The sequence below is a fragment of the Ctenopharyngodon idella genome, chromosome 6 (genome assembly GCF_019924925.1).
Source record: "Ctenopharyngodon idella isolate HZGC_01 chromosome 6, HZGC01, whole genome shotgun sequence".
NCBI lineage: Eukaryota > Metazoa > Chordata > Actinopteri > Cypriniformes > Xenocyprididae > Ctenopharyngodon > Ctenopharyngodon idella.
Genome location: NC_067225.1, coordinates 10,359,159 through 10,384,664, shown reverse-complemented (window position 1 = coordinate 10,384,664; position 25,506 = coordinate 10,359,159). Strand labels below are relative to the sequence as shown.

The following is a 25,506-nucleotide window of genomic DNA, read 5'->3' as shown; positions in this document are numbered from 1 at the left end:
GACATATACACAGTGATGCTCTGCATCACTTCACAATTATTTTATTAGTCATCACAAGATACAAAATATATGCTTTTTAAATAATTCTGACATCTTTTGTTTTTATTTTTTTTTTTACTGATTTGCCAGAGGAATAGAACAATTAGGTTGACCACAATAACCATAAAGTAGAGAAAGAGAGATTTTGACCAAGGAGGAAAAGAAAAGAGTAAAGTCTTCAACATAATCCTACAACAGATCAGAATGTTCTTCAAAATCTGATCTGAAATTCAACATACCTTCTACTTTAAGTTCCTGCTGTCACATGAGCATTTGACGGCATTCTTGTTGAAATGAAGTGTGACGGATTCCCTTAGGGAACTAAAGAAATGTGGAGTTTGTGTGGAAACATGAATAGGCTCAAATGGAATCTGCCATTTTTTTCCACATTTTATGTTCTGCTCGTGAGGGCCACTTGTTATAATTATGTGTAATAGTTTAAAACTAAAACATTTTTTTTTTTTTTTTTAATAAATGAACATGCAAGGGGGCGTGTAAAATTCTGAGGGCACACGTTAACATGTGATGTGTGTTAAATATGTTGAACATAAGACTACATCAAAGCTCACCTTCATGATACTTGTTTTCCCTGCCTCCTACCACCACAGTAGACAAGACTATTGTGAAGGAAACTCACATAACACTGAAGAAGTGTACGTAACAGGACTAAGTCATCACCATGGTGAAACTGAGAGAGAGAGAGAGGGAACACGGAGAAACGGACTTCCCTTTAGATAATTACATTTTGTTACCAAGCGTGAAGGCAAGGAAGAAATCAGATCCTGAAGAGCTTAAATATAGGTCCAAGTATATCTCTGTGTGAGTATTAATTGAAGGAGATTTGATTTTACATGCTGTAGGAAGGCAATATTGGAGAACTGGTTGGGATATGTGTTTTTGAGTGTGTTTGAGTGCTGGAAATCAGCAATAATAATTAGGGATGGCATTGAGTAATTTTGTAGGCAAGTACTCTAAGATTAAAAACAAGTATCAATTACTCATACATTTAAAATAAAATATGTTAAATATTTTTTTATTCACAAACATAAAGCTAAATCAGCTTTACAATGCTTTCACAAACTATGCCTTTCTTTTGAAAATAATATAAAAGCTAATTAATTTATATGACAAAACTGAATTTCTATTTAGTTCTATGATCTATTTTATCATATACATTAATATTACTCAGAAATACAAGAGCTGTAAGTCGGCATCTTAAGCCCTATTCAAACGGTAATTGTTTCTCACGTGGACGTCTGTAAAAATAAATCTGCATGGCAGCTCAGTCATAAAACTCACATGTTCAGATGGCGATTTATTCACGGTGGAGGAACGAGTTTAGTGATCCTACGAACCCGAGAACGCACTGCTCACATGATCAGTCGCATGATTGTCTGCTGTAAATAAAATGTCATATGCTTGGAATAATACGAATAAATTCATATTTAGTTTAATAATAGGAAAATAATATTATTTAAATCTCCTGTTATAGGAAGATAAACACATTATAGTCTTGCATTTTATCTCAAAATGATGGATGTCATTTTAAAAAATATGGAAATTAGTGGAAATAAGTTAATCCATCCTCTTATTTACATGAGATAAACATAAAGGTGCTTAGTTTATATGTATATAATTGTATATAACAAATTTTAAAATTGGAACGACCCATTTCAAATGAAAACATGCTTTTTTCTTCTTTCTCCTTTCACTGAGGTGGAGCCGTGATGAAGTAGCATTTCCCAGCGTTTCAGTAATTAAAGTATATGTGAAGCACTCGTACGGTGTTCCGCAGTTGTCAAAAAGGATTTAAACTGTGAATTTTGAATTGATCTCCTCTTGTAAACTCAGAGATGTGGATTCAGACGGCAATTAAATTACCACACGACCTTGGCGTTTGTTAAAAAACAGTAGGTAATTCGGCCGGGGATTTTTACACGGGTGGTGGGAGAAAAACAGTGACATTCTGGATTCGGACGGCAATAAAATCAGCGACTAGCCCCTGTAAATGTTGAAAATACCTTACATCCCTATGAGAAACAATTACCATCCATCTGTTAACAAAAGGGTCCGATGTGAAATAGTCTTCTGCCACAAGCTGCAAAAACAGTTTTACAACTCTCGCAGCTTCTCATAGAAACTGCCACCTTCTTTCCACCATAAAAGTGACAAGAACCATGAAGACTGACATACTGCACACTTGGATCTCTCACCCCTCTTCATCGTGTACCCAGAGTGCCACCCAATGCACTTACTGCAGATGTAATGATTTAAGTGAAGGCAATGGAAAATCAATTTGCAAGTAGTTTGTGTAGAGTTTTACTAGTTAGTTGTAGAACGAGTACTTGACTAGATGATTACTTGTGCATATCCCTAATACTAACCTCAGTGGCCACACAAGGCATGTTATGCACACATGCATGTAATCTGTGAGTGTGTGTGTGTGTGTGTGCTCAGTCATGGGCATTCGTTTCACTGCGGTAGGGCTTTGAGAATAGCATTAACCTCTTCAGCCACAGCGGTCAGTGCAAACTCAAACTGATCCTGAGGAGAGAGAAAAGCATAGATCAGCATTTCTATTTTACAATCCACTACTCCATCCGTCGAACTCTCCTTTAATAACACCATCAGCACCAATGAAAATGATTTACAGCAGTTACTGCAACCGAGGGGAACAAGAGAGGCTGCTGATACTGTGGTGTTTTATGGGTACAATAGTGCTTTATTTCTCATATGGGGCTCTGTGGTGTTACTGAGCTGTTCTGTCATTCATACCTTGGTGCGCACCATTCCTGGCCTCTGGTCTCGAATGTGTTCCAGGGTTGCAGCGATATCGATCTCCTTTACTCCTGAGTTGAAAACAAAATAACAAATTTTGTTAAAGCGTTAGTTCACCCCAAAATTTCTGTCATTAATTACTCACCCTCATGTCGTTCCACACCCGTAAGACCTTCGTTCATCTTCAGAACACAAATTAATATATTTTTGGATGAAGTCTGAGAGGTATATGACTCGTCCATAGACCACTATATAATAAACACTTTCAAGGCTCAGAAATTTAGTAAAGACATTGTTAAAATAGTCCATGTGACTACAGTGGTTCAACCTTAATTTTATGAAGCGACGAGAATACTTTTTGTGCACCAAAAACAAAACAAAAATAATGACTTTATTCAACAATATCTTCTCTTCCCTGTCAACTCTTCTGTTGACATTGTAAACACAGTCAAAGTACTTTTAAGACAAGTCATTTCACTTGGCAGCCATCTTTGAAATGCCTCTCGGGCATCTTTGAATGGGGAAACATCAAATTCTCCAAAGCTGTTTGCCAAGCTTTCGGTATAATTTCATATTTGAAATCACCAATGAAATCTGACAACAACTGTCTCATAAATGTTGTTTCTAAATGCTCAAATCATGACAAAAAACGGCATTTTTCAGGCTGGATCAAGCTTATGCGCATGTGTTAAGTGCGCATCTCTATAGGAAATCTGTTTCTATAGGAACCGGAACTTCTAACGGCAGCTGCAGTGACGCGATGACTTTACCAGTCGGCTCTTATTTAGAAGGCGGGACTTCCGCCATATTGCGTGTTGCACTTTCTCCCATTCATAATAACACAAGTTCACCGTCTTTCTATCTATAAAGTCTAAACAGTGCAGCGCTTCTGGGTTCTACATCAGAACGACGGCTCATTATAATAAACAATAATGAGTCGGCGTTCTGACGTAAAACCCGAAAGCGCTGTTATTAATGTCATTATTTTTGTTTTGTTTTCTCGTTGCTTCATAACATTAAGGTTGAACCACTGCAGTCACATTGACTATTTTAACGATATCCTTTCTGGGCCTTGAAAGTGGTAATTAAATTGCCATCTACAGACAGGTCAGACAGCTCTCAGATTTCATCAAAATATCTTAATTTGTGTTTTGAAGATGAATGAAGGTCTTACGGGTGTGGAACGACATGAGGGTGAGTAATTAATGACAGATATTTCATTTTTGGGTGAACTAACCCTTTAAACATCTTCAGTATGTTCTACTTTCCTAAACACTGTGATTTCTTCACAAGCTTTACAAGTTTATATCATGTGCTGACCTTTAGCCATGCGGTTCAGGACCATGTCGATCAGGATGTACGTTCCAGTCCGGCCTGTACCATCACTGCACAGAAGGGCGATACTGTGAGCAATACACTCTGAAAAAAAATCTAATATGCAATACTTGATCTCCACAAGAATACTGTGTGTATTTCAAAATAACTTTCTAATAAAATGTTTGGCAGGCTTGGCATCTCTGACTCTAAAAGGAATCAAACTACACTATTTAATAAAAACTTTTAATTCCTCAAATGCATCAATGCGTTAAAATACCTGCAGTGCACAATGATGGGGCAGGAGCGGCCACGGTAGCACTTGTTAACTTTCCTAAAGGGCAGAAAGAGAGATTTTCTAAAGGAAATGCAAGTGCTTGCAAAGCAAGTTAGATTAGCTCAGGATTTAGGCTTTGGTTCGGAGTAAATGAAATGACGATTAGAAGTTGTCATGACATGTTGATTTCTGTCAGCCGTGCACAAGAATGCACGACAGTGTAAAGGTGTAAGCAGTATAAAAGTATGTGCCAGAAAAGCAATCCAAATCCATTATGCGAACATTAACATGTTGGATAACATTTTATTAATGTAAGTCAGATTTTTAAATATCTAAAAAACAATATATCTACACTACTGTTCAAAAGTTTGGGGTTGGTAAGATTTTTTTAATGGTTTTGAAAGAAGTCAACTATGCTCACTAAGCCTGCATTTATTTGCATATTATTAAATAACTGTTTTCTATTTTAATATATTACATTTATAATTAATTTAATCCTTTGATGGCAAAGCAGAATTTTCAGGAGCCATTACTCCAGTTTTCAGTGTCACATGATGCTTCAGAAATCATTGTAATATACTGATTTAGTGCTTAAGAAACATTTATTGTGCTAAAAAACAAAACATTTGTGCTACTTAATATTTTGTATAAACAGTGATATATTTTTTTCAGGATTCTTTGAAGAATAGAAAGTTCAAAAGAACAGCGTTTATTTTAAATTAATTTTGTAAAAGTTAGTATACATTCTTATAATGTTAATTTTATTCATTAATTTTATTTATTTATTTTTCCTCACGTTTATATATTCATACATTGACGTCATTATTTACGTATTCAGTCACTTATTCATTAATTCATTTGCTTTGAGTACAACATGTATAACTTGTACTTATAATATTCACGAATGATGGCACTTATAGTAGTTGAACATATTGTGATTGCTATTAATGGTTTCTTGTTATGAAAAGCAAAATAATGTATAAAAAAAAAATTAATTACTTAATAATTTAATAATTATTAAAAGAAATATTCCTTACCCCAAACCTTTGAAAGGTAGTGTGTATATATATAATAATGATGATGATCTGTGTGATTTTGATCATTTTAAATTTTAAGGTTAAGTTCATTAACTTGTGTCTGGAGTGGAATATATGTAGCAGTTTAAGCCAAAATAATTGCACACTTTGGTGGAGAACAAAATTAATAAGGATGAGAGGAATTTCAATACAGTGGTCGCCTTGCAAGCACTGTAAAATCGAGGCTAATGTAGAGTAGAGACCCACAGAGATCAGAGGAAAACATCAGGACCACTGCACAGTAGAGAGCCAGAAAGATCAAAAAGAGGAGAGTTATACCACAGTCAAGAGTGGTAAGAAACAAGCAACATCCACCCAAACATCAAAAAGCATGTAATGTAAGGAAGTGATGGAGAAAGGAGAGACACAGAAAAGGAAATAAAAAGAGACTAAGATGAAGAGGTTGACAGAGATTCAAGCAGAGAGAACGTGGAGGGGGAGTTAGGCGATGGAGCGTTTCATCAGCGTTGCTGCAGCCACAACTGTCTGTGCTCATTTTTGTGACTATGCAACTGGAACCAGACTACTAGCTGCAAACCACAAAAATGACACAGACAGCTGTGCAATACCTCGCTACTGCGCTCCATCGCTCTCAGAAAGAGACTGACAGAGGTTGAGAGGTTAAGGGACAGAATATGAGTGGAGGGAATAAGAGTGAAGGATGATGGGATGATATCATGGCAGCTGCAGGGCTCCAGACTAACATTTGAGAGCAAGTTCTACAGAAGGTGGAGCTGGGTTTTTTTAATTATAAAGGTAATTTAATCATATTACTAATGTTTTGCATTAATTAGCACAGTAACTAATGATATTATATGCTTATTTATTGGAAATTTGACAGTAAAGCACTAAGCTTGAACTGAGATGCAGAAAAAATTAACTTATTAACAGTAGCGTGCAAAAACATCAATTTTATAGGGAAAAATGTAAATATTCTACTCTTATTAAATGTACCACACTGAACTAACCGACAGTTTCAGTGATTATAAAAGGAGGCTCTTTACTTACTTTCTGTGTAATTCAGTCATAATTTGAAAAAGTTTTTGTTTTTCATGAGACTGTGACTTTTCCATACGTTAGGGAGTCAATAAATGCTCCTCTGCCACCATCTAATGGTAATTTCATGTGGGTTGTGTTAGTTTTACAAATCACCACATTAAAAATGGATAATATTTAGCACTTTGAAGTGGAGGAAAAAGTGTGAAGCACTTTAAAAAGTCCTAGAAAAGTGTTTGAATTTCACTTTCAAAAGTTCGCATGAACGCTAAAATGAATAAAGTAGAAGCATTCGACTATTTCTGCCACAATACCATGGTTTCAGTAAGTGGTACTACATTAAATCCATGGTGATTTGTGGACTGGAGAGCTATTAACTTGTTCGTTCATGGCACAGTGTTTCTCCTGGTTTCCACGTCAGCGCTATTTGATCTGATATCTGTGGTTTAAAGCAGAGAATCCTGCGCTGAATTTGAATGCTTCTCACTGGATCTCGCAGCAATGTTATTAATTCTGCTGCAATTTCAAACGCTTTCTCACTGGATCTCCCAGCGCTGTATAGTAACAGTGTCACATGACCGAGATCGGCGTGCGCTGATCTTGCGCTGCGCTGTCTATTATTGTTCCGTGCTTATAAAAGATCCGTGCTGCACAGCTCAAACGAGTAGCGCTGTTTCGTTTCAATTTTAGTTTCATTTGCCATTTGATGCCAGAAATAGCAGCTCTTATCAGTTGAGCAATGTGGTGGTCACACCAGTGCGACCTCTAACCAAACTTAGTCGCACTGGCAGAAAAAAAGGTTGCAAAATGCAACCATTTGGTCGGAGTCTGGAGCCCTGAGCTGGGAGAAAAGACAGAGCAAATGGAGAACATGATGTGAAACTGACATACATAAATTCACACGTTTTTTTGCGGAAAAAGATGTTTTCTAATTATAAAAATAATTGTAATGTATAACTATTTTATTGTAATTTTGTGTATGACAGTTATAGTGTACGCTTATCACACAAACACCTTAAGAATTTGCTGTCATTTGTTCACACTGAACTTATATGTATGATTTCCAGCTATATAAAAATAATAATAATATTGCACAAGGCAAAATGACATGAATAAAAATATTTTAAATATAAAGATATTAGTAATTGTTAAAAATATCACCTATCCCACCTTAATAAATGATTACAGTAAAACACAAATAATATTTTAATAATAATGGTCCTTATTATTTCATAGCATTTAATCAACATTATGATGTTATTGCCATTAGAGCAAATCATCGCAATCAAGCAATTATTAGGCCTTCATACATGTCTAAATAATGTATTTACACACCATGTATGTTTGTGAGCATGTGCAGTACCTGCGGAAGTCCAGCAGAGGGCGTGTGGAGGTGGGTATTCCCTTTGCGGGCCAGCTCAGGAAGTGGAACTGAGTGAGGGTACGAGTTTCCTGGGTTTGGACATTCTTTAGGTAGAAACTACGCACCAGGAAGTCATTACACCAGATATGCTCAGACACCAGGTTCACCTGAGTGAGATAATTGAAGGGTAACACAATATTTTAAGTAGTTCACACTACAAAAAGCAAACACCTCTGGGCATCTGTTCAGGTTCACAAGTAATATTACAAACCTCATAAATGTGGTAGAGAGAAGAGCCCTCATCGGGCCAGTAGCGATCACACTGCTTTTCTCCGTCCTCAACCAGAGCCGTCATCATCACTATGACTGTACACCCGCTCTCCCAAACCATCTGCGCAACATACACGGCTTACAAAACATGCCATTTAAGCAGTATTTACATTAATATGCAGAAAATAAGCAATAATTAATACGTAGAACAGTGTAAAATACACAGAATACACTACCATTCAAAAGTTTGGCATCAAGATTTTCTAATGTTTTTGAAAGAATTCTCTTATGCTCACCAAAACTGCAAAATAACATAAATTGGTAATATTGTGAAATATTATTACAATTTAAAATATTTTAATATATTTTAAAGTTTTATTTACTCCTGTGTTGGCAAAGTTGAATTTTCAAATTTTCACCATCCGTTACACCAGTCTTCAGTGTCACATGATCCTTCAGAAATCATTTAAATATGTTAATTTGGTGAACATTTATTATCAGTGTTGAAAACAGTCGTGCTGCTTAATATTTTTGTGGCAACCATCATACATTTTTGAATTTTATTTGATGTATAGAAAGCTAAAAAACAGCATTTATTTGAAATAGAAATTTTTGTATTAATGTAAACATCTTTTTTGTGACTTTTGAACAAATTAATGCACACACACATACATATACACATATATTAGTGCTGTCAATCAATTAAAAAATTAACTAATTAATCACATTTTTTTTCTGTAATTAATCACAATTAAAAATATTGCAATAAGTTTTAATAAGTGTTAATATTTTTTATATTGTAATCATTTCTCCAAATTAATGTAGAAACAACTTAAAGACAGTATATTTTAAATATTTGTTTAATGTCATCTTTTCATGAATGAAGGCCAGTACCACTGATACTAATACTGCTACTGATGTCTCTATGAAACTGATTTTGTTTTTTAAACATTATTTATAGACATTCAACATTACAGTATAACTGAAAGCACCAATTTCAACATTTATTAGGGCTTAAGAAAATAACAACTTTTAATTTAAGTGAACCAAAAACAATCTTCACATAAACCCATGATAATAAATGTCATATTTACCTGTGGCCTGTCTAACATGTAGGAAATATACAGAAATTGAATAAAGTTATCAAACACTTTACAGTCTTCACTGCATACATTTGATTAACATTAATGACAGACTTCACAGCAACTGGTTTATTAGACTGCTGTCACTTTAAGAGCTGCCGCTGCCGAACATGACGCGGATCTGACGCGCATCTCATTATCTCACAACTCTTTAAGTTCATTTAAGACGTTATTAACTAATTTAAGACTGCTCTTATGAGGATACGCCACAAAACGGGCATTTTGGCATAATTCTGTGTGTTATTGTTTGTTCAAGCACGAAAGAGAACTCGATACTGGCACGTGTCTTTCTGTGTCACATGACACGACATTCACAGACAGCGCGTTCTCGTTTGTCTTGTGGCGCTTGAATGGTTTAAAATCATTTGCGTGAATAGGAGCGTGATCATATAATGTAACGCTAGCCAAATTATGACGGAAAATGCTGCGTTAAATTTTTTTAATGCTTTAAACTGAACTGAATCGCATGCGTTAACGTGTTAATTTTGACAGCCCTATATATATATATATATATATATATATATATATATAATTTTACTGACACCAAATGTTTGAATGGTAATGTACATTTCAAGCAACTTGTATTACTTTATATCAAATAATCACATAGGTCTCACATTCACACACAGATGTGACTGACCTGCCAGAAATCAGAGATGGTGTGTGAGAGAGGTCCTTGGGTGGCAATATAAGCTGGCATCCGGGGGTCATGCTCGATCTAAAGGGTCAACAGTGGACAAAAGGTCAGAGGTCAGTTCTTTAGCCCTTCTTAACCCTGGATCTGCCCATCACCACGACAACAGGCCATTAATGTGATCCGAGGCGCATGAAGGCTTAATTGATGATCCCTCGCTCTCAACTACAACAGAGCAGCAGGGGATTCCAGACCTACACATCCTGAATGAGATCAATACAATGTAACCATAGCAACGCTGAGAGGGGTATTCCGAAACCAGTGGCAGACTTGCACATCTATGAGGAATAAATGGATTATCGCCTTGGTAACAGAAGGGGATGCAAGGAAAGGAGGGCTTTCCAGCTTTAGATTTCTAGCTTAGATTTCAGAGAAGGAAAGGGACAATAATGCAGGTCCTTCTAACTCTTATGTTTCTGATTCCAAAGAAATGAGTCACATGATGAGATCCAGGGCAAAGAGGACCATCAAGTGCACAAACTTACAATGGTGCTGGCGTTGATGTAATCTGTCCTGGAGGGGTTAATCTCAGCTTTCAGCTTCACTCTTGAATGGTCATCTGCATTAAACAATTGACAGTTACACATCTAATCCATTAAAAAGAGTCGATCAGGTTGTGTGAAAAAGAGATGCATCCCAATTTATGCACTATTTAATGCCATTTTTTAGTATAAATAGTTTGAGTAGTGTGTTAACATTGAAAAAAAGAGCTCACTAACACTTCAGATACACTAACACAAAAATCAAGGCATTTCAAGACAGGCAGGGGATGGGGGAGCAATGGGGTCTTACTCACAGGGCACGGCATCAGAACAGCGGTTCTTCTTGATGTTACTTTCACTCTGGGCCGCTGAGATGGTGCTGGGTTCAGCCTGGTAGGAGCACAGTGCCTCCCATTCTTTGAGCAAACGGTCTTTATTCTTCAGATGATCCTCCATATATGCCTAGAAGAGAGAGAGAGAGAGAAGGAAAGAAACACCAGTAGAGATGCATGATTTCTCAGAAATGCTGCTCGTTCATGTGATACTTAAAAAAAAAAAAAAAGAAATGAAAATTTAGAGAATGCCAATATACTAACAAAATCAAAAAAGAAACAAAACACTATTTGCAAAACATGAAGTAAATATAGTAAATATTAATGTTTACGAACAGCTGGAGGGAATTCATATTTAAAAGCGTTAACCAAAGGGAAGGAATTAAAGGCCGTTTCACACCAAGAATGATAACTATGAATATAGAGTGATCTCAATTTAAAGCGGACCTATAATGTCCCTTTTACAAGATGTAACATAAGTCTCTGGTGTCCCTAGAATGTGTCTGTGAAGTTTCAGCTCAAAATACCCCACAGATCATTTATTATAGCTTGTCAAATTTGCTCCTATCTGGGTGTGAGCAAAAACACAGCATTTTTGTGTGTGTCCCTTTAAATGCAAATGAGCTGCTGCTCCTGGCCCCCTTTCCAGAAGAGGGCGGAGCTTAAACAGCTTGTGCTTCGGTTGCACAACAACAACAAAGCTGGAGAATCTCACGCAGCGTCTACCAGTATCATGTGCCCAGTAGAGATATCCATGTTAGACTGCGCTGGCTCCTCACACCAGGAGGGGGTGCTGCTATGTGAACTAGGGCTTGGCTGAGGTGCATCACTGAACTGTGACGACACACTGCTGACTCGTGACGTATCCGTAGGAGCTGCTGCTCCTGGCCCCCTTTCCAGAAGAGGGCGGAGCTTAAACAGCTTGTGCTTCGGTTGCACAACAACAACAAAGCTGGAGAATCTCACGCAGCCAAAATGAAATCCAGCGTTTAATTTAACTTTAAGCGTTGTAACTTCACCGATGTGGTTTATGGTCTAACAGCAATTACACACTAACTAAAGTTAAAAAAGTGAAATCATAATCAACCACCCCTTTAAACACCCACGCTATCTCATTCCTAAATGACAACGATTTTTCTATGTCTATTAAACCTTTGACAAAATCACACTGGAACATTCAGGTCTGCGCTGCCGCTGATCCAGAGAAAGCAGTTGTCATGTATAGGTATGAAACAGCTTCACAAACAGTCTTTTCAACCATACAGTATCATTATTTTTGTTTCAAATATTCAAATGATCAAAGTACTGGGATAAAAGTTTATAGTTTGGATATAAACACTGATGTCTACAGTAGTGATCAAAATAGAGCAAATCAAATTTTGAAAGTAACATGGCGCTTCAAATAACAATTGTATCGATTACATCATTACACCACTAGGTGGCGACAAGTGACTTAAAAACGTATGTCATTGAATCATTCATTCAAGACATTTGTTCAAAAACGCTGATTCATCCAGTAATGAAACATGTGAAGCATTTGAGTGAGTCATTGGATCATTCATTCAAACTGATTTTTAAAAATAATTAATTCAAATTAATAAAACATTTTTAAATAGACTGAGGCAATTAACATTTTGTCAGAACCTCTAGTAAACTGCATTATTTTATTTAGTTGTCTGTTCAGAATTGTAGGAGAATCGTGATCTCTATTTGAAACAAAAAAATTGTGATTCTCAATTCATCCATAATCGTGCAGCTCTAATAACCATAAATATAAAGTTTTAATAAGTGTTGTGATTCTATAAGAACCATATAGTCCACACCATATAGTTATCGTTCTTGGTGTGAATGGGTCTTTACTGTTATTCACTGGAAGTGAATTACATTTTATTGTGTCTGTAAATAGGAGTATGAGCGTCTACCAGTATCATGTGCCCAGTAGAGATATCCATGTTAGACTGCGCTGGCTCCTCACACCAGGAGGGGGTGCTGCTATGTGAACTAGGGCTTGGCTGAGGTGCATCACTGAACTGTGACGACACACTGCTGACTCGTGACGTATCCGTTCCTCCACCACCTCCTCCTCCTCCCGCTCCGGCACCACCTGCAGCTCCGACCCCGCAGTCCTGCCTGCCCAAAGAGGACTTAGCAGCCATGTGCTGCCGACAAAGATCCTGAAAAATTAAGAAAATAAGAGAATTAGAGAGAGAACAGAGAATTAGCTACTGCTGACAAATTCACAATGAAATTCACAGTAACTCAATATCGACGCTAATCAAATTACTCTGGTTTGCTTATGTTCAAATCAAATACATCTGATCACATTAGTGTCTGATAATAACATGCCATCACAGCCAAAGCCACTGAAATAGCCTGAATTCAGAGAATGTTTTTATTGCAGAGATATGATGCAGTACGCATTTAAAACACTTCTTCCTACCTGGTACTCATAATGCGTCACATTTCCTGCTTCAGGTCCTAGTCCCAGTTTCCCTGAGGCCAACTGGCGGGCATGGGTGCGCAAGCAGGCGATGGTCAACGCCCCCACCAGGAGTCCACCCACACAAGCCACACCCACAAACATGAGGAACACCCACTGGGTGTTGTCACGTACACGTGTTGCCACTGGCAATGCATGGCCATCGTTCTTCTGCAATGCCGGAGACAGATGAAAACAAATATATGAATCACAAATAATTTATACATCCCATAATTAATGTTGTACTATCCTAGAGCAGCACAGATTTTTATGCCTGAGAGGAACCATAAAGGACTGTGTATTTCATGTTAAGATGGAAAAGTGAAGAGGGAGCGAGTATTAAAACAGGGCTGTCAATCCCACCCTGCTGTCTGGAACTATGATCTCAGTGGGCAACATCATAATGTCTGATGTAAGTACCATAGTAGTCATTAAAATGGCAATAGATAGAAAGCAAGGAACTGATGAGAGAAAAAAGACCTCATTTACACCTCATTTCAACACATGAGAATCCCATCATATTCCCTCGTAGTCCTATTTCTCTGCTGGAATGATGCAGACCACACAGGAGCCAGGGCATTACATCACCACTCCGGTGCACACCGCACTGACCTTGTCGCCACAGCAACCAACTTTACCTGACATCACTGTCTGTGCTGAGATTCTGAGTGCAAATCATTCTGATTGGTCATTTTTAATGCGCGTTCTTTATTTCAGCAAATCACTGAGCAGTTCAAGGAAAACAGTTTAACGGCTACAGCAGGTTCCTAGATTCAAATAAAAACAGTCTCGACCGTCTATAATATGGCCAGTAAACTCATTTTTTACAATTTCTGATCATAAGCCTGACTTCGAAGAGTGAGTAGAATGAAAGCTGAACCAAGGAGTTAAATTAAAACGGTAATATTTTATAATTAACGTTTTTAAATGCATCTTTCCCGCAACATGTGATCTGTATGAGATTTCTAGTCAAGAATCAAGTTAACGGAAACTACAGGTAGGTGGATCGATAAAAAGCTGATTTATTTGTAGTATTACTGCCCCGTACGACCTGCACATGTCTAATTAACAGGTTTAATATATAATGTAACACGATGTTAATACAACGTATTTAATCAAGTTTAAGAAGAAGTTCAACTCACCAAAAAATCAATAAACTAATGGAGAATGGAAACCTCACGCGCCCGGTGGTCCGCCGAAGATGAGCAGAAAAAAAAATTGTACGTGCAATAACCCTAGAGCTCTTCTCCACCGGTTTGACATTTGAATTTCGTCCACTTTTGTTAGGAACTGTAACGGTCGGTAAGTTTAAGTTTGCGGGAAACGAATAACGGTGATAGAGCTCAGCCCTGCAACAGACATCGTGATGTTTTGCGGGAATGTTGTGTTCTGAGGGGAGAAGCATTTGGGATGGCAATCGGACGCGCGCTTAGAGTCGTGGACGCGCCTGACAGTTTGACACGTATGATGTCGTTGTCATAGCAACAAAGCAAATGAGACGGGGGTGGGTGTCAGGGGTCTTGTGAGATATTCCCTCCTCAACCATTGACAGAGACAGAAATTAACGGGAAAGGGATAAACAACAGGCTCAAATGTTAAGACACTGCGTTAATGTTTCTGCACATCCTTACCTCCCCAACACCTGCCTGAAGCACCTTTAGACCAGTCTCTGATTCTAGAAGGTTCTTTTGAGCCACTGCATGTGAAAAAATAAAATCAGTGTTTAAGACAGTCACAGACAGCTATGTTTTCTCAGCATAGTTTCTTATACTTTGTAAGCTGATACGTAGACATTTAAATAGACCTTATATTTCAGAGCAGCACCATGACAGGTATGAAAGTGAGGCTGTGAGAGATAGACTTACCATGTTTTCAATGGCATCCGCTGTAAAAAAGCTGTATAAATCTACTAGATCATTTATAATTTTCCACAGCTCATGTTGTCCTGAGTTTTTTGTTTACTGAAATTTCTTGGAAAGATAATTTTGCAGTGTTTTGTCAGCAGATCAATCCAAAAACATTAAATAACAGTACAACCCACAGAAGAGATGTATGTCTATCCTTCGCAGCCTCGCTTTAAAATCAAAGATGGTGCTGCAGTGAGTAAGGGCTATTTACTGTGCGCCAGTATTTTGCCGTATAAAGCAACAAGTCACAAAAGGTTGTGCATTACAGTGATTTATAAAAGCGCACAGCTTCAAGTAGCTTATTGCTTTTATAATGGTATGTAACCGCAATATGATAAAATACACCTTGCTTATGTTCAGTTAATAATTGCATTAATCGATAATATACACACTTGGTGCAAATATAGAATTCAACGGATGTGGGTCTGTTTGCTTTTAAAGGTTTAGTTCACCAAAAAATGAATTTCTGTCATTAATTATTCACCCTCATGTCGTTCCAAATCTGTAAGACCTTCGTTCATCTTCGGAACACAAATTAAGATATTTTTGATGAAATCCGAGAGGTTTTTTTTATCCCCCATTGAAAGCAACGTAATTACCACCATATTTCTCTTATGCAGTTTATGTTGTATAGACAGTGCAGCGCAGTTCTTCGTCAGAACGCCGTCTCATTATTGGCTGGCTCCTGCGTCAGCATCACACACATGCATCGTACTTCTCACGAGAACAGCGTCGGCCAATACTGAGTCGGCGTTCTGACATAGAACCCGGAAGCCTGCACTGTCTATACAACATAAACAGCATAGAAGAATGACATTATTCTCGTCACTTCATAACATTAAGGTTGAACCACTGCAGTCACATAGACTATTTCAACGATGTCTTTACTACTTTTCCGGACCTTGAATGTGGTAATTACGTTGCTTTCTATTGGGGATAACAAAAAATTCTCGGATTTCATTAAAAATATCTTAATTTGTGTTCCGAAGATGAATGAAGGTCCTACGGGTTTGGAACAACATGAGGGTGAGTAATTAATGACAGAAATTTCATTTTTGGGTGAACTAACAATTTAAGACATAGGCTAGTGTGCTCCAAAACATTGTCAAATTTCACTTTTTATAAGCATTTACAATCCAGTCCTCTTCCAGAAATGGACCAAAAACTGATGACTCACAGTGCACTCACTTATTTTCTCAAATCAAATGCTCTCTAGAGTGAGAATGCCCCTACCCCTAATAACACCAACTTCTGACTAGTGGCAAATCATGTTCATGGCTGTAACATAAAATAAAGGCCATTTTCTATTTAAAACAAGGACAAGACCTTCAAAAATACATCAAGATAGGAAAGAAAACTAAGCCTATATCAAGCCTATATCAAGTATTTAGTATTGAATTCTGAGCCATTATTATGTATCTCAGAAACACTTCTGTGTGACCGACATCACTCTTAATAGTCATGAAAATTTTTCTTCATTACTCACCGGTCTTTTCGGACACCTCGTTTGCTGTTAAATTCTGGCTGTTGGGGAGCACCCGGAAAGTGACAGCTGGACCAACCACACTGTAGAGCAGAATATTTAATCATATGCAAGTTTCCCGCATGATTATGTGCAAGGTTTGAAATTAACTTTTTCACTCACCAGCCAATTAGGCCATTCAATACAAGCCATTCAGAACTTGCCAATAAACCAGAGATAAACCAGATTATCAAATTCAAAAGCTTAGATTTAAATATATTTTATTAACTCTGATTCTGAATCATTAAATGGCTTTAAGTTTTACAAAAGTCAGTCATTGTTTGTGGATACCATAATAATAGAATAAACTGAACAAAATTCTCAGTGACTTTTCACATATTCTAATTTTAAAGATGTGGCACAGCGCTCCTCGTCAAACCTCTTTAAGCTTTGTTTTGCTCCTCTTAGGGGAAGGGCTCTGATAGCGATGGCATGAAAAGTGATAGGACATAATTTATGAATCATAACCTGCCAAATTAGCTAGTGAGTTGATATGCATTACCTGCCACAGTAGATTTTCGCCCGCATTTGGTGGGTTGGCAGGTGTTAATTTCAAACCCTGATTATGTGTGTTAGATATTGTGATCCAAGCAATGCGGGAAGGACAAGGAGCGAAGAAAATCCACTTTCGAGGTCAGTTTATTCCATTCACTTCTCTCTCATTCTTTCCCTCTTAGCCATCCCCCTCTGTCCTCCTAGAACAATGGCTCAAGGTTCCAGCTCACCACAGTTTGATTTAGTAAAAAGGGTTAGGGGGATTAGTGTTTGCTTTCTAACTACAGCAACAAACAGCAATCAAGACTGTTTGCTTTGATAAAATATTTGTATTAAATAAGTAAAGCATTGTTAGCTAAGTTAAACAGCTTGCTTTTTTATTTCCATATCTTCAAATTCTATGTTAGTAAATGCCTGTGCAAGTTTATGAATTAAATAAAGCTTAGGGTTAGTGCCCACCACCAAAGCAAATTCTGGGACTCTCCTCAGCTGTTGCTGCCTCCTTGCGCTAAACCTAAGCCTACCTGATATTGATGAAAGAGCCAGTGGTGAGATGGATCCTCTCAGCAAGGGTCTTCAGTAGACGAACCCCATCAGACAGACTAAGATGGCTGTAGAGAGACATACACATTCATATGCCCACACACAATTTCACAAGCACAAACTAACACAGAACTCACAAAACCAACACACAAACAGACTCTCCACTGAATAGCCAGTTTGACGTGTGCCCCGGGTCCTTCGTCAATTGAAGTGTTTTGAAAACAAATACCACATGACTACTTTGCTTTCAGACAAAAGGAACACCCACATAGACTAGCACTCAGTCCAACAGTCTAAACTGTTAGTTGTACCTTTGATTGGTGACAATGTATCCAAATTCCTCCTTTAACTTGGTTTCATTATTTCCTGGTGGCACACTCAGGGCTCCCTTTCCAAGTCGTCCTTCCTCTTGTTTAAGAGCTGAAGGCCCTAGTGCACTGGCACCCATTGGGATGGAGTTATCCTGGGAGGATCCTGGGGAGCCGGGGCTCTTAGGGGAGGTTTTGGGCCCGGGGTTGAGTTGAGAAGGGAAAGAGGAATTTGTAGCTGGGGCAGAAGCCTTCTCCACCACATGGGTCATCTCCCCCTCTGTAATCTTCATCTAATATAGCACATAACACATGCCATGTCAGGTATTGGCTGACTCTGCAACTTCTAAACTCCACAACTTTTCAAATCTGAACAGATTTTATAACACTAGGCATCATATACATTCTGACTTGGTTACAGAGAAACACTAGGCATCATGCACTGATCAACTGAGGATCACACACTACCAGATATTGAAGTTGTTCTGAACACAGCCAACTCAAGTCAGAAACACTTGCCTTGTAGCTTGACAAATAAAAACAACACGCGTTCTAAAATTGGCACAAAATATCAAACATGTTGGATATTCTCCAACTGGACAGAATTATAGTCTGAAGCTAAAAAAAAAAAAGTCTTCATACACTACATGATTTTCTGTGAAATCTGTCAACTCAAATCTGCAGACTTGCTCTGACTTTGGGCAACTAACCTCCAGAGTTGCCAGGTCTGTGCAAAAAAAAGTAGCCCAATGGCCAGTCAAACGTAGCCCACAAATAGCCCAATGCGATTTTCTCCATCAGGCAGCTGAATTCTCCACTGAATTTGTACATCTAGGGGTGTTTTGAGGGTGTTGGAGTGCCGAAATCGTACGTATGGGGGTGGAAATCAACCCGTGAAAAAAAAATGTATCCGGGGCAACAACTTAAAAGTAGCCCAATTCTGCAGAAAACCCGCAGACTTGGCAATACTGCTAACCTCGGCTCATCCTGTAAATCGGAGCAAAAAATCTGGGCAAAGGTTGTGTAGTGTATTCCAGCCTTAACCTGGCAACAGATAATAATTTGCTCAATGTATGATGTATAACGTTTATCTTCCTAGTCTTTTCTCTCTTATTCTCTTTAAAATGCTTTTGGGAGGACCATCAAGTAGAGTTTGTTTATTTTGTGACCAGCCATGATTATTGATCATGGACGAAAGGTAAGGAAAGGATAATCTTGTTTCAGCAGTATAAAAAACACGAAAGGAATGGAAAGGATCTTGTTTCAGCAGTATAAAAACACCTAAAATTCTGTGTGCAGAGATAAACTAATGTTGGGTAAGAGGCCTAAAAGATAAAAGATTTACAAAACAAATCAAACATAATCATGGCTCTTGTTTCCCTCATATTAAAAAATTATTTTCATAGTATTATGAGTTAACATTTGCTGCCCCCTGTAGGTAATATATAGCATTACTACTGAGATAAACCCAACCTTGTAACAATACTAAAGCACTTTACAGCAAAAACATTTTTGATGCTCACCACTTTTGGAGGCGCAGAAGAATCCTTTGTTTCAGCTGAATAAAGGAAAACAAGCAGTCATGACTTTACATATTTTTGGAGCTTCAACTCCTCATATAAGGTGCGTATATTTTGGAGTATACTGTTACTCTATAAAAGCTCCAGTGAAATCTCACGGTGCTCACGTTTTCTCTCATTGTTTGTCGGTTCACTTTGCAGGAGCTGAAGGACAGTGAAGAGGCGCTCCATCTCCTCAGGGTTCAAGTGGTTTAGATCAAATCCATGTTGCAGGAGCAGCTCATTTAGGCTCTGTTGAGTGGGTCCTGGAGTCAGAGTTCAGAAGTCATTGAAAAAGTATAAAAGTATATATAACGTATATATAAAACATTAACAAAAAATCTCACCACTGTGCCCAGAAAACACTCCATACTTCTGGGGACCTTTCTTTTGCTCCTGTTGGCTGTTGATCTTCTCATCTTGGGAAAAGAAATCCTTGTTATAGTCAAGTGGGAAGTCCAGCTCCTGAAAAAAAGATGAGGCGGAGTGAGGTGCTGCCACGCGATGACGTGAGGTGGGCTGTGCGGGCGAGGAAAGGAGGAGAGTCATCAGATCCTGCAGAAGCTGATCATCTTTATCTAGAGATGGAGGAAGTGGCGAATTTCCCCTAAAGCGAGAGGAGGCCGGTGGGTACCTGCCCCCCTCCACCAGATTCAAAGAGCGCTCCTCTTCATCTTGGTAACCATACTGTGAGACAAAAAGACATGATGCTGGAATTAAAGAGAAGTAGTTGTAGATATCCGTCCAAAGCTACAATGAGAGCAATTTAACAAAAGTGCTACAGTATGTGTTTGGTGCTTGTGTAGGTTCTCTCACTCGCTGGTAACTATAAGGATCCAAACTCTGCATATGGAGAGATGACTGAGGTGGATCGACAATCATGTAGTCCATATAAGGCTGCACCGGTTTGGAGTTGAACTGGTTTGAAGGGCCACTCTGAGACCTTTGATAATAGAGAGATTAGGAGAGAAATAAATACAGTGGAAGAAAAAGGTAAGTAAGAGAAAAGGAATATGTGACAAAATTGTATACTCTGTGGATGGGACATTCTTTATCCCAGAAGACTGTGGGATCTTCGGAACTTTGCTAAGTTCTTTCTTAATCACTGATTGGGTGACATCATCCCGCCAAGTTAATCCTGCAAAATAAAAAGTGGAAAACTCATCAGCTCAGAGCAACCAAAAAGGTTTGTAATGTTTGTGGGTAAATGACACAATAAGAATGTCCATGAAAAAAAAAGGGAAAAATCTAGTTTAAAACACGTGTCATGTTCTTAGAAATGTACTCTTTGTACTCATTTTAGTTCCATTCTAAAAAAAAATGTCATTTGTTAACCATCAAATAAAACGTTATGTTTTTTTTTTTTTTTTTTTCTTTACACACATATTAATTGTTATTTATTTTTGTTTTATGAGTTCCACAGAGTAAGGAGTCACACTTGTCTGCAACGGCCCTCTCTATGGTATCATCAAAAGGTTTTCCTTCTTTTTTTTTTTTTCCTTTGTTTTTTTTATGAGGCTTTTTTATTATGAAATCAGGACAATTAGCACACTGTCATCTTTAACTTTATGCCCTAAAAAATAAAGAGATAATTTACCGGTAAGTCATATCTTTGAACTGCATTTTTAATGCATTTTTTATTAAATCAATAGATCCAGAAATAAATGGGCATCACTGATACAGGTACATTCACACATGCATTTACTTTTGATTTATTTGACCTTGGTTACTGTGGTAACATTTGGACCATTTTATGTCACAATCGTCACTTTGCCCATCGTGTTTGCATTATGTGGTTTCTATGACAACCATCATTTTTTGTAAGCAGGAAAAGTGCTAAAAAAAATTCAATTTCCACTGAAGGAGAATTTTAAAATTTGCATGTGAAACTCACCTTCTTTCATAAGCGTTTGCAGTAATGACTGCAGTCTGTCCAGTAGAACTGCAGTCACCCTGTAGCGAAACCTTTCCTGTCTCTGTGTAAGACACTGACCAAACAGCTCATCTAGAACAAACATATAGACACCTTATACTATGTCTCTTCTAGACATACAGACAGTGGTCATGGCCTGCCGAGATCAAACAGCTCACCTAATATATAACAATGTATTTGTGACAGCCACAAACCTAGACAAATTATACACACCCTTATGCTATAAAGGTTTATCTGAGGATATCTATGCCTTTTTATATTTTACTTTCTCACCGCTGCACTTTCAGCTTATATTAGACATAAACAGACTACAGAGAGGGTGAAGTTGTGTGATGTCACAGTTGCCATGGAAACGGTTGGAGAACACTGATTGGGTAAGACCAGGTGATGGTGAAAGTGAGTGTTTACTGTGTAGTCAATGATTTTTTTTACACACTCAGTTGCACAAATCAGCTTTAGCTAAAAGCTACAAAATATATCCGTAAAAAATATCAGTATGTTTGTCAGCATGACAAAGGCAATGAAGGTAGTTTTGTACACATATAAAACAAGACTGATGCATGAAAGCCAAATAAAGCATAAAAGATTGAAGGGATGGCACTAGTGCTATTATGTAGAGCCATAATTACACAACTGTTCCAGGGACTCTGAGGTAATAGGTGAAATGTTATCATTATTGTACATTTATTTCCAGTGATGAGCAACATTGTGCAAGGGTCAAACATGAAAACTGTAAAATATGGCAGCACTCACCATCCCAGCAAACCTGACCGTTGGAGCACAGGCCTTCATCAAACAGACAACCTTACCAGAAAGAAATGGAGAAAGAGAACAGAGAGTATGAAAGGCTTTTAGGTTGTTTTTCTGACATTTGACAAAGCAGACCAGCATCTCTTCTCATATGTGAGCAGGTTGTTTCAAGATTTGTACTAGCTCACAGCAGCACAAACATCCCAGAGATATGAGTCACATTTCCATTAACCAGCACACCTCTGACAATTTTAGCACCGTAAGTCAGTATGTGCAATTGCTTATCAGACACTGTCAATCAATTTAACACCACAGCAACAAACAGGTACTGGTTTGGAATAATGACCAGCCACCATAATGGGCATTACAGAGACAAAACAAGCAAGAGTAGCTCCAACTACCATCTGCATCTCAGTACAAATGTTCCTTAATAGAATTTACAAACAAGAATTGCAAATACCTGGAAAAAAGCAATATTAAACTCTAGAAGACAAGCCAGTTTTTCATGTTTGTTTGAAAGCATACCAAGATATTGTGCACTCTGCCAACCTTCCGTTTCCTCCAGTCCCCTTGCGCTCTCTCACACACACACACACACACTTGAGAGTTGAGCAGACACACTCGTCATACATAATTGAATCATGGGATGAAAGTTGGTTACATGAGTGGGAGTTCCTGCTCCAGTCTGCTGTGTGCCTCCGAGATCAAAATAAATGTAAAGTCTTCCTGAGGCTGTATGCGATAATGTGAGGCAAAAGGGTAAGAGATGGGGCGGAATTCCTTGTATGGGCACTTCTCCCTGATAAGCGTGCGCACACATCACCCAGAGCAAAAGCAAGAGCACGCCCATCTACGCGCTTTGTTCAGGTTATGGAAGCCGAGAGATTTTTCAACAACGTCACCAAAGAAGTGTATTTTTGTTTGTGAGGGAAAGACAACCTTTTTCAGCTTCCCAAAGAACCCAGCATTAAGGAGTTGTGCACGTATGTTTGTTCCCGGAATTTCGGAGACAGTTTTGTAAACAAGTCCCAGTTCGACGCTGGATTTGCAGATCACGGGCGATGAGTAAAACTGCATCAAATGTCAGTGTTTTGTTGGCAGTCGGCGCACAAGTGCATATAATATAAACAACACGAACGTTTTTGTTCTCTTTTTATTTATAAATGACGTCACAGCTTGCAGACGATCGCTACGCAAAAGCTGCGCGTGACTCTCGGCACGCCTCCAGGAGCTCGGCTTCTTTCGGAAAGAGTCGGTACAGCGTATCTATCTTTTATAATTATGATAAAACTAAAGACTTTTCGGAGAAATGAAGGATGCAATACTACTCTATAGGTACTCAAGATTAACGTGAGATTGGTGGAAACTGTGTGCATTACCCTTTAATAAATGTTCATTTATTAAACATATTAATAAATGTTAATTGCCAACATACTTTGGGTTCATTTTAAGCCAGCCATATAGTAATTTTTTAACAATAGTTGGGTTAAATAAAACTGCCCAGTCCCTTGGGCAAACATTTAACCAACCACTGGGTTTGTCCATTTTCAACTCAACTTGGGTTGTTTTTAACCCAGCATTTTTTAGAGTGAATAATTACACATCTCCTATCTATTCTGCCACCTTTGTCACATGGAAATCAATATTTATGCTGTTCAGCTTCCTACACACCAGCTCTCTCATAGATTAATGAGACATTCCCACAGAGTTTTGTATGCTTCTGAGTGGCGTGTGCCCTCACAGTGACAGCTGTTAGAAGAATGACGCGGGATGGGTCGTCAGTGGTGAGTCAGCCTGCAGAAGAGCAGCGAATACAGATGCAGTGCATAAGCGAACATACAGTCTCTGTACGAGACAACCACTCCGACACCCCGCACACATACGCCCCATCAACTTCAAATCAATCTGAAGCAATTGTTCCCAAATCGACCCATTGTGCGCAATTAGAAATTGACTACTTCCGCTGTCCATGGTGCTGAGTTTTTACACCACAACAAACAGAACAAGACCTCTTAGCAATGAACTATGGCCGTGTATTAAAGTCGTAAAATGCCTATGAAGGCAGAGGATTGCTCAACTGTTAAAATCATCGCTGCATATGTGATTAATGTCAGAATAAAAATAGTGTTAACTCTTCCCAACACAGATATGGCTGCTGGCGTCGGTGAAGGTATAAATTGCTAGTAGACTAGCATGGTAGGCTGCGTTACTGCGGAGTATATGAATCATGCCGTTATCTGATGTTGCCAGATCGCCAAACGCTGTTTTTGTCAGAGCATAAGAATATTATAGCATTATATATATATAACAACACAATAATTAAACAAGAAAATGAATACAAATAAATATAAAATAGTTTATATAAATAAATATTTTGTACAATTCACACATATTTAATCTCAAAAGCTTTTTATTCAAAGTTTCTAGTATTCTCAATGAACCCCCCTGATTTCACTAAACATATCCAACAAAGTTAGTTTTTTTGTTAGCAAATTTACATTAAGGCTATTGAAATATATATATGCAATTTAGTCAAAATTATAAGATTAAATGAATATGAACATTTTTATCATCATCTTAAAGATAATCAGTGAAAACAAGAAGCACTTCTTCCACAATTAAATAACGCTGCCATTCATCCCACCCGAGACGAGCGTTATCTCTGCGACGTCAACATTTACAGCAAGCACAGACGATTTTCTTTGACAACATTGTTAAATGCATGTAAGAAATTTACAGATAGCGTTTAGCAAGCATGTTCTTGTGCATAACATAACCCGTTTTTACTAATTCCAAAAGCAGCTTTAGATGATAAACGCTTACTATGTTTCATTTAGGTGCAAAAAAAAAAAAAAAAAATTGTGCACATGCATTGTGTGTTGGGTATGCATCCATATTAAAATCTGATATTCAACACTGTTGATTTTCCGCAGTTGAATCATGCATCATTCAGTCAGCTTGAAGTTAACCTGTGGCTCGTGCTCTTGACATACCGTATCTATCACCGGTGCCAAGCTGACAACACGCAGTCGCCAAACAGACAAGCATCCACAGACGCGCCGATTTCATCTTCCCTCGGCTTCTCTCTCCTCTATCTCCGTTTACACCGACATATTTAGATGACACAGCGATCAATGTGATGTTGCGCGTGTGCCAAACTCCAGAAACACGAGACTTGAGCAAGAGTGCGATAAAGATGAGTGTTTGCGAGAAGAAGCACCAGCGCGCTCCTGAAGGGAGGGGGTGA

General features: G+C 38.1%; 1 protein-coding gene across 2 annotated transcripts; it reads right to left on the bottom strand.

Annotated features, from left to right (window-relative positions):
* Positions 1-16: 16 nt before the first annotated feature.
* ptprnb (protein tyrosine phosphatase receptor type Nb) lies at positions 17-25,474 on the bottom strand. 2 transcript variants are annotated; one of them, XM_051897302.1, is made up of 23 exons: positions 25,253-25,474; positions 22,263-22,313; positions 21,471-21,581; positions 20,609-20,714; positions 20,393-20,519; positions 19,924-20,263; positions 19,705-19,842; positions 19,541-19,575; positions 18,021-18,310; positions 17,691-17,777; positions 16,636-16,715; positions 14,874-14,938; positions 13,204-13,413; positions 12,686-12,937; positions 10,746-10,893; positions 10,435-10,508; positions 9,896-9,973; positions 8,115-8,234; positions 7,844-8,010; positions 4,412-4,465; positions 4,138-4,202; positions 2,815-2,888; positions 17-2,583 (listed from the first exon to the last, which is right to left on the bottom strand). In XM_051897302.1, exons 1-23 carry the CDS (start codon positions 25,326-25,328, stop codon positions 2,512-2,514), a joined length of 2,820 nt encoding a protein of 939 aa, XP_051753262.1. In that variant the 5' UTR covers positions 25,329-25,474; the 3' UTR covers positions 17-2,511. The 2 variants fall into 2 exon arrangements, with proteins under 2 accessions (XP_051753262.1, XP_051753263.1); XM_051897303.1 differs by lacking the exon at positions 17,691-17,777 and having other exon boundaries at positions 25,253-25,472.
* Between the last annotated feature and the right edge of the window lie 32 nt (positions 25,475-25,506).